The sequence below is a fragment of the Halichoerus grypus genome, chromosome 1 (genome assembly GCF_964656455.1).
Source record: "Halichoerus grypus chromosome 1, mHalGry1.hap1.1, whole genome shotgun sequence".
Lineage (NCBI taxonomy): Eukaryota > Metazoa > Chordata > Mammalia > Carnivora > Phocidae > Halichoerus > Halichoerus grypus.
In genome coordinates, this window is record NC_135712.1 from 191,842,020 (window position 1) to 191,852,355 (window position 10,336).

Here is a 10,336-nt window from a genome sequence, read left to right on the forward strand (position 1 = left end):
AACATATTTCAGGGGCACCTGGGTGGCTCAGTCGATTAAGCGTCTGCCTTCGGCTCAGGTCATGATCCTGGGATCCTGGGATCGAGCCCCGCATTGGGCTCACTGCTCATTCTCCCTCTCCCACTCCCCCTGCTTGTATTCCCTCTCTTGCTGTGTCTCTCTCTGTCAAATAAATAAATAAAATCTTTAAAAAAAAATAACATATTTCAAAGTACTGAGGAGAAAGTTAAAATTTTACTTTACTCAAGTCCAAGTAATATGTGACATATTATTTTAAGATTCTAGGTTTGTGGCTTTCTGAGACCACATACTTGGTCTTGTCATTTTAATACTGGTGGTAAATCACAAAAAGAACCCAAGATTTGGATTTACCAGTAACTGGCCATTGTCTTAAAATCAGTTGCTTCTTATCCTTTATCTCATAAAAGGGAAAAGTTGAGTGCTTTGAAATCTCTACGCCGCATCCCAAAACACACACATAAAGGATGTTCAGGGCACTCTCTCCTCCCCAGCAACTCGGCTTGCCCCCATCATATGGCTAATGTTTATGTGGGGTAAGAAGTGGGGAGAGCCCCCAAAATACTTTTTGGAAATTCACATTAGGTATATGACCTCTCCGTGTTCAGTTGCCTTTCTATTACACAAGAGCTTTATTTGTTTCACCGTGGAAGCTAATCCTGAAATAGCCAGTGCTTATGAAGATGTGGAGGAGAGGGGCTTTTTAATTCGCCCCTTTTTAATTTTTACCAATCTGATAGATGAACCAGTCTTATTGTTTCAATCTGCCTTTTTTTTTGAGAGAGCGAGAGCGTGCGAGTATGTGGGGGAGGGGCAGAGGGAGAGGGCGAGAGAATCTCAAGGACTCCCCCTGAGCAGGGAGCCCAATACAAGGTAGATCCCACGACCCTGAGATCATGACCTGAGCTGAAATCAGGAGTCAGATGCTTAACTGACTGAGCCACCCGGGTGCCCCATTTTTTTTTTTTTTTTTTTTTTTAATAATTAGTGAGCTTGTGCTTCTTCTGGTATGTGTGCTTGCCATTTGCATTTCTCCTGTGAATTGCCTCTTCATCTCCTCGGCCCATTTTTCTTCTTGGCTGTTTCTGAAAAATTAATTTATAGGAGCTTTTTGTGTAGATTTTACATTTAACAACAACAACAAAAAAAACCAGTCTAGAAAACAGGGGTTTTCAGTGTTCAGGGTATAGAAGAGATGCCGCTTAACAGTTTCTCATCCATAAAATGGTCAATTATATCTCACAGGGAGACAGTCCCATGGTATGTGGTAAGAACTCAGTAAAAGAAGATTATTCTTTTGTAACATCATAACTTGTTGAACTTCATCAAATGCCTTTGCAGCATTTATTGCTGATGACGTAACTTTTTTTTTCTTTAGCTAATTATTGCATTGAATTGTGTCTCTAGATTTCCAAGTGTAAAACCGCCCTTGTGTTTCTAGAAAAATTCCTGTTGGTCAGTGGATTCTTCTTTTAATGCTTCCATCAATTCCATTTGGCTATTTTTAGGGATTTTGATAGACATTACCTAGTCAGCCTCCAGAAAAATTATTTAATTGTATCCCCAACAATAGTGATTATGAATGCCTGTTTCTCAGAATTAACATTGTTTTTCATCTTTGCTGATTGGATAGGTGAAGCTGTGTATACCTGGGTGAGTCCTAGCCACACGTTGTCTTAGTTCCTCCTGTGTGCACAGCCTCTTTCCATCCCTTATCAAAAGCATTTGACATATGGTTAATCACATCCTCCCCTTGCCACAATCTTCCTTTTTTTTTTTTTTAACACTTCAGTTCATTTCCCAAGCTTTTCTGAAACCTTTATTGAAACTGCTTCCATTTCCTGTATATTGCTTCATTCCTAAAGGGCCTCAAAGAGTCATTACCTTGGTCTTTTAGAGGGGTCCTGGCACGGTGCCAGCACGGTGCCAGCAGGGAGAGTCTCCGGGACAAATTCCTTTTGTTGTTGATTAAAAAGTCCACACCAAACTCCCTACTCTCTGAAATTTGAATTTCCCCCTTGGAATCATTCCATTCAAATGAGTAAGAAAGACCTCACTCATTATTGGGCACTTTTATCATCCTTCGCCACACACCTTCTTCCTCTGAATGGATCTCTCCCCATTGTCCTCTTACCCTTAGGGAGGCTGTATGGTTTTCCCCTCTCCTCTCTTTCTCCTGGACTCTTGACTTCACCTCCCAATGCTTTTTAGAGTTAACAAATTAAGCAAATGAGTCGCCTGGAGTTTTCTCTCTTTTCCTCTTTTCTCTCTCACCATTCATCCTATTTATCTGACACTTAGTATCTGTGTGACTTTGAGCAAGATGTTATTCATCTTTCTGCACTCCAGTTCCCCCATCTGTAAAATGGGAGGAATAACTCACTGAGTTATTTTGTGAACCAAATGAGGTGATGCATGTAAACTGCTGAGCACAGTGCCCCGCACGCACCAAGCACCCAGTAAATGGAAGCTAATTCAGAAACCCTATACGAGTCACTGACCCAGACGCTCGTGACATTCTCGGCTAAACGAAGCCCTAGAGTGAGCCGGGGAATTTTCTATACACTCGCCTTCTGGGTTCTGACAGCTTTTTTTGTGCATGGTGCCGGTTCTGCCTGGCTTGTGTCCTTGTCAAAGTCCATCTCTTTTTCCACCTCTTCTTCTTTTATATTTTATTTTTAAGATTTATTTATTTATTTGAGAGAGACAGCATGGTGGGGTGGGGGAGCAGAGGGAAAGAATCTCAAGCAGATGCTCTGCTGAGCGTGCCCCCACCCCCAGCGCCGGGCTCGATCTCACAACCTTGAGATCATGACCTGAGTGGAAATCAAGAGTCCGATGCTTAACCTTCTGAGCCACCCAGGCACCACTCCACCTCTTCCTGATTTGATAACTTATACTGTTGCAACATCTCTAGCACAAGTCTGGTCTCTTCCTCCCAGAAAGCAAAGCTGGCTTCTTCCCACAGTGCACTGCTCGCTCAGAGACAGAGTTCATTTTATTGATTCATCTGTTCATTCAACTGGTGTGAATTGAGACCCCACTTTGTCCAAAACATCTTGTTGTGTCCTCTGTGAGATAAAAGTGTGATGGCCACATGAGCCCTGCCTTCAAATTGCCAATAGTCTACAGGGGGATAAGCTTATATGTATCTAAGAAAAAACGAATTCAGTAGAGTAGGGGATGAGTCATAAAAGATCAATTTGTAAAATGTTCTGGGAATTCAAAGAAAGGAGAGAGTTCTTCTAGCCCAGGAAAGCAGAGCTTGTTTACTGGATGAGGAAGCATTTGAGCTGGGTCTAAAGGATGAAAGGTTTTGGACGCTGCAAGAAAAAAGGAAAAGGACTTAGAGATAGCTGTGCAATGAAAGGCACTATCTCACTTAGGACTGATTCTGTTGTAAAAATTCTGACATAAACGCAAATAAAGTTTATTCCCTCAGTAATTGAAAAATCCAGGGCGTCAAGTGGCTCTAGGCAGGAGCTGACCTAGGGTACAAAATTGTTCCCTGGTCCTGGATTCTTGCACCTCGTCTCCTGGCTCCATTTCTCTGAGGCTTGACTCCATTCGCAGGTAGGTTCTTGTCCGGTGGTAGCAAAAGAGCTGCAGCAATTCTGGCCCCACATCCACGCAACTTCACAGAGCTGAGTGTCTTTTCCCCAAAAGTCCCAGCAAGAGTCTCTGCATCTCTGGCTTTGATTGGGTCACGTGTCCATTCCTGAATCAATCACGATGACTGGAGGTATCATCGGCCAGGCATGAATCACGTGCCCACCCCAGGAAGTAGAGTTCCTGCACCAAAAGTGCTTGGGTGGAGAGTGTGGAAAGGTTCAGCCTCCATCAGGATGTAAGACGGATGTCCACCCAATGCAGAGAAGAGACCAGCAAATGGTCTGATTAGAATGCAAGATGCTTAAAGAGGAATTAAAAGGGACCAAGCTGGAAATACAATTCAGGGCCAGATTGTGAAGTCTCTTGAATAGGAGACTAAGGTGCTTAGACTTTAATTTGGTAGAGTAGTAGTAGATCACTAAAGAATTATGCAAGGTGCTAAGCCCAATCCGAACCATGTATGGTGACGTCTACTCGGGAAGAATGACTCTAGATGTGCTGAGCAGCGAGAGAGGGAAGAAGTGAGAAGATGGACGCATCGATACAGAAAGGAGACAGTGGATCTCTGAACTGGAGCGGGGGCAGTGGGCATGGAGGCACGGGTGGCTGAGAGGTTTAAGGAGCTGGAATCAACACACGAGGGCTCTGTGATATGGTGCGTAAGATGTCTAAAGGTAGTGGCTTTTGAGTGGGATTAAGTAATATAATAAATCCCCAAATAATTTATCTTTGGCTCTTTGCAGAAGATGTGAATCTTTCAAATGTTGTTTTATTCAGGTTAATGTTAAAATTAGTTTGAATTTTCCAAGAAGAGTAACTATAAGGGAAAAGGGTAGAAGGCCAAGGTTGTGTGCTTTGAGTCGGGGAAGAGAGTCCTGTGATGGGAAGTGTGGGCAGCACATACACCAGAATCAGGAATTGTATATGAGGGCGCCTGGGTGGCTCAGTTGTTCAGCACCTGCCTTTGGCTCGAGTCCTGATCCTGGGGTCCTGGGGTCGAGCCTCACATTGGGCTTCCCTGCTCTGCAGGAAGCCTGCTTCTCCCTCTCCCACTCCCCCTGCTTGTGTTCCTGCTCTCGCCGTGTCTCTCTGTCAAATAAATAAATAAAATCTTAAAAAAAAAAAAAAAGGAGTTCTGGTAAGCGCTGTGAATTGTGCAAGACTGTTGAATCTCAGATCTGTACCTCTGAAACAAATAATGCAATATATGTTAAGAAAGAAAAAAAGAAGAAGAAGAATGTAGCAGGAGGGGAAGAATGAAGGGGGGGAAATCGGAGGGGGAGAAGAACCATGAGAGACAATGGACTCTGAAAAACAAACTGAGGGTTCTAGAGGGGAGGGGGTTGGGAGGATGGGTTAGCCTGGTGATGGGTATTGAGGAGGGCACGTTCTGCATGGAGCACTGGGTGTTATGCACAAACAATGAATCATGGAACACTATATCTAAAACTAATGATGTAATGTATGGGGATTAACATAACAATAAAAAAATTAAAAAAAAAAAGGAATTGTATGAGGTGATGCTGTGTGAGTTGGAAACTGAACATAATGCATTTTGTTTGCCCTTTACAGGACTGGCATAATTCAGGAAAACCTAATGTGTTCTGGCTCTCAGGATTCTTTTTCACCCAAGCCTTCCTAACTGGAGCTATGCAGAATTATGCCAGAAAATACACCATCCCTATTGATTTACTAGGATATGAATTTGAGGTACAGTAACCCCCTGAACTCCACAGTCTATCACTATATCAAAATCATGTATTTAAGCAAGGAAGATATGCAGAATTCCTATCCTTATGGTCCATTATAAACTATTTGATTTCTTTCCATCCTTTGTGTTTCATGAAGAAAGTAGATGATATTTGTCTTGCTGTGTCTGATAGGACTTTTATATATTTCAATTTTCCACTCAAATAATCTAATGCTGCTCTTCTGTTTTAGCAAAAATTAATATAAGGTACAGTAAAACCTGATAAAATGCTTCAAAAAGAACTGTATTATACATTTTTACATTTACACTTTTACTGAAAAATGTATACAAGCCATTATATAGTGGAGTTTCCCTGAATACATTCTGAAAATTGAGCAAATGTTTTCCTTATAAGACAGAGTGGTCTGGGAAAGAGACCATTATGAGTGTGTGCCTCTCCCTTCAGGTTATTCCTTCGGATACATCCGAGATGGCCCCAGAAGACGGCGTGTACATCCACGGATTGTATCTTGATGGAGCACGCTGGGACAGAACAAGGTCAGGGCTTTGAACTGAAGACATGGCTTTCGTTGTAGCTGAATGAGTAAAACACACCATCTGCTGCCTCCCTCCCACCCCACCCCACCCCACCAAACGGCCTCTTCTAGGGAATATGGCAAGTAGTAAAAAATATCAGAATCCTTGCCATAAATCGTTACTCAGGCTGGAGCAATTGATAAGTGAGTGTTTTTAGGTCCTGAAGAATTTTTAGTTAATATTCCAGTGGTCTTACTGGTAGAAGTTAGATGAAATTATTTTCTCACTTCTTCTGTTTTAGGACTGTTACCTTCTGTCTCGTAACATGCAGGAGTGCCTCACTTTCAAACATTTTATGGTTATAGTAAACTTCCCATTTCTGTTGGTAAATGGAAAACTTTCTCTCAGATTTTGATGACACAATAAAAAAATATTTAAAATAAATACTGAATTTCCAGGTTGGAAAATTGAGCGTTGCTATTCTTGTTTAAAATACACAGGGGAGGGCGCCTGGGTGGCTCAGTTGGATAAGCGATTGCCTTCGGCTCAGGTCATGATCCTGGAGTCCCTGGATCGAGTCCCGCATCGGGCTCCCTGCTCTGCGGGGAGTCTGCTTCTCCCTCTGACCCTCCCCCCTCTCATGTGCTCTCTCTCATTCTCTCTCTCTCAAATAAATAAATAAAAATCTTTAAAAATAAATAAATAAATAAATAAAATACACAGGGGAGGGGCACCTGGGTGGCTCAGTCAGTTACACAGGGGACTCTTGGTTTTGCTCAGGTTATGATCTTAGGGTGGTGGGACCGAGCCCTGCCTCAGGGCTCTGCGCTCAGTGGGGAGTCTGCTTGAGATTCTCTCCCTCTCCCTCTACCCCTCCCGCTCATCCTCTCTCTCTCTAAAATAATAAAATAAATAAATCTTTAAGGAAAAATATGTAGAGGTAAGAGGCAAGGGGAGAGATTATTTCCCTTGGAACCCTGCTCTTTATCAGTCCACTAATAAGCACAATCCTCTATTTCCAGGGTCAGGGTTAGGCTTTGCTCTCAAGGGAGGGTTAAAGGCTGAGGCCCAGAGAATCGCTTGAGGGGAGCAAGAAGGAGGCTCTAGAGAGATCATTCCAAGACAGCGCAAAGAGGAGACTTAGCTCCACCTAGTTCCTGTGGTTATTTCTCTCTCTCTTCTTTTTCATCACTCTACTGACATTTGTCTTAACTTACTTTTCCTTATATATGTATTCATTCATCTTTTTCTTCCTTCTTCCTCTCTTCGTCCCTTCGTCCCTTCCCTCCTTTTTTCAAACAAATAAACAATGTAGCATAGGGAAAAGAAACCACGTTTTCTAGACAGGCAGATGTACGTTTGAATTCTGACTCTGGCACGTAAGGGCTGTGTTACTGAGAGAAAACTACTCAACCTCTCTGAACCTCCACTCTTCATCTGTGGAACAGGAATGGGGACAAGGTCACGGTGAGGACCAAATGTGATAGGATAGTGTTGGCCTCATGGATGGTATTTAAAAGTGGCAGGGGCGCCTGGGTGGCTTTGTTGGTTAAGCATCTGCCTTCAGCTCAGGTCATGATCTCAGGGTCCTGGGATCGAATCGTCCGGTTCCCTGCTCGGTGGGGAGTCTGCTTCTCCCTCTCTCCTGCCCCTACCCCACTCATGCACTCTCTCTCTCAAATAAATAAATCTTTTTTTTTTTTAAGTGACAGGAATTGATATTTTTCCACTGTTTGTACACATTGCCTTGCCATTATTATCTTTCGTTTCTTTCAATTATTCATTGCCTCTTCCTTGGCGTTGTTTTGTTTTGTTTTATATTTCTTTCTCTGCATATTTCTGGTCCTCTCTTGTATTAAAAGCCAGTATCTAAGTAGCAATTTCTAGAAGCAAATTTCATCTTATTTCTAATAAACATGTCAATTTCTCCTCACAGTGGATTGCTTGCCGAACAACACCCCAAACTTCTGTTTGACCTGATGCCCATCATATGGATCAAACCAAGTAAGTCTACTTCTAACAAAATTTCTTAAGAGTTTTAGAGAGGGGTATTTTTAATGGCTCCCCCATTAAGTCTCTGTTCAAACCTATTAAGACTTCGTTCGATTACAATAAACAGTGACTTAATGTTTACATTGGAAATATATTGTTCCCCTGTTTCATGTTGCATTCATGTTATTCTGGGCATATCATCATGCCTCTTTTTGCTCCTATCCCATGGGATGCAACATTTTCTCTGCCCCTCCCCCACACTTCTACTTTTCCAGAGTCCGGGGCTTTCCATCAATATTTTGATTCTGAAATGCCTTTGCACACCTCTCAGAAACACACGGCTGGTGGCTAGAGTCTTCTGGCTATGGGAAACTCCTAGGCCCAAGAGCCAGACAGGTGCCCAAAGGCACAGACCTGCAAGGCACAGGGGCTGGAGGCCGACTCTGCTCTCCTGGGAAAGCTACTCACTCCTTCCCTTCTTCTGCTACCATCATTTTTCCTCGAGTCTGAACAAATGAGGCTCATTCTTTTGTTTTTTCTTCCTTCTCTAGTGTTTTTGTTCTCTGATAATTATCAATGGAAACATTTCCAAATCATCCATAATCACCACCTAACCCATTAAGTATTTTCATTATTAACGCAGTTCAATTGTAACTATGAGAAATGTAGCCTTAGTTTAGAAACACTCCTTATAGCTCATATCAGGCTTTTCAAGGATAATATGTGGGTTCTTTCTGTGAGTAGGTAAGAGTTGGTGTGTCTTCCCTAGTAATAACCTGCTGAAAGCAAATAGTAACTTCCGCTTCTTCTGATTTATCCATTTCTTGTATTCGGGCTCTAAGCAGCAGTGTCCTCTCTTTTTATATCTGCCTCTTTACCTGTGCTGTATTTTATTCCTTCTTCCCTACCTTCTCCTCCTCTCCCAAGTCCTCTTGAGTGTTTTCATGCCTGCTAAGTTATCAGGACTTAGAATCGATTCCTATCCTCTAAACCGAGAATCATGCACCATATGAAATCACTTGTCTTGTTTCACAGCCATAATTATATACCAATGGTATATAACAATATACAACAATAACAACATTGAAATGTTCAAATATTATAATCATAATCTTAGATTTAATACTAAAATAGTTGTTCTTTTAGTCCCAGGGGCTGTTTTCCCTTTACCAAATGAAAGTATTTCTTTCTTTTCCAAGCCAAAAAGTCTCAGATTGTGAAGTCGAATGCCTACATCTGTCCCCTCTACAAGACAAGTGAACGTAAAGGAACTCTTTCCACTACAGGACATTCCACTAACTTTGTTATTGCAATGTTGTTAAAGACGGACCAACCCACTCAACACTGGATCAAGCGTGGGGTTGCCTTGCTTTGTCAGTTGGATAACTAAATTGGGCAAACTTAAGAAAACATCTGAAAGACATTAAAAAAAAAAATCTGTGTTGTCTTCACTTACTTCAAAATATATATATTATAGAACCAAGTATCTTTGTGTCATTCTTTTTTTTTTTTTTTTTTTTTTTTAAGTAGGCTCTACGCCCAGAGTGGAGTCCAACACAATGCTTGAACTCACGACCCCAAGATCAAGACCTGAGCTGAGATCAAGATGCTCAGCCGGCTGAGCCACCCAGGCGCCCCATGTGTCTTTCTTTTAAGTGGTCTTTTCACAGTCCTCCTCCCTGATGTACCACTCTTGCTTGACTGGAATACAGCCCTTCTAGAAAACATAGAGAAATGTTTCTTTGAAGCATATGAGAAACCTTTGAAACGTTTATTTACCTGACATGTAGGTGAAAAACAGATTTGGGGAGACTAACCGGATAAAACTTAATATCAGAAAACATGTTTTCACAAGTGTTAAGTCATTTCTTCAGCTTCAGTAATAGTTGACTTTCCACTCACCTACCAGAGGTGATTCTAAATAAGGAAAATATCAATTCCAGAACTAAACCCTTTACATCACACTTTTACAGCATTAGCTCCATGGCTCACAGTGTCGAGGGAAGTTAACTCACACAGTGAAGTTTGCGTACAAAGGCAGTGGATGGCTGGGGGCAGGTCTACACACCCGGCTGCGTATATTGTGCTGCTTGGCATTGATTCTGTGTTTGACTGAAATGCCAAGTGTCTCTTTGTTATGTTTAATAGTTAATATTCTTACTATTTAACATATATTCTTAATAGTATAGATTAACAATTTTAAAACATTTCAACAAAACAAAACTATAGTCAAAATTTTATTACCTGTGTGGAATTAATTCCTTCTTGGGATTCCCAGGACACTTTAGGCTGCAGCTCTGTAACCCAGAGAAAATGTAGGTGCAGCTACCCAGTGAATCAGGGTGGTTGGGACAGTCCCTTTGATAAATTGGTCAGAGAAACATGGCCTCTCAAGTGGAAAATTGATTCTGGTCTGCAGTGGCTATGTGCATGAGTCTTAAGAGAATGGATTCACTTCACACAGCCAACCCCCTGCAAAAGCATTTT

General features: G+C 41.9%; 1 protein-coding gene across 1 annotated transcript in view; it reads left to right on the plus strand.

Annotated features, from left to right (window-relative positions):
- Positions 1-9,316, plus strand: part of DNAH12 (dynein axonemal heavy chain 12) — a 232,143-nt gene extending 222,827 nt beyond the window's left edge. Inside the window, exons 70-73 of the mRNA XM_078076858.1 lie at positions 5,203-5,340; positions 5,787-5,878; positions 7,794-7,861; positions 9,049-9,316. Of these exons, the coding sequence (XP_077932984.1) occupies positions 5,203-5,340; positions 5,787-5,878; positions 7,794-7,861; positions 9,049-9,239 (489 nt within the window). The 3' untranslated portion in view covers positions 9,240-9,316. The remainder of the gene's footprint in view (positions 1-5,202; positions 5,341-5,786; positions 5,879-7,793; positions 7,862-9,048) is intronic.
- Positions 9,317-10,336: the final 1,020 nt, after the last annotated feature.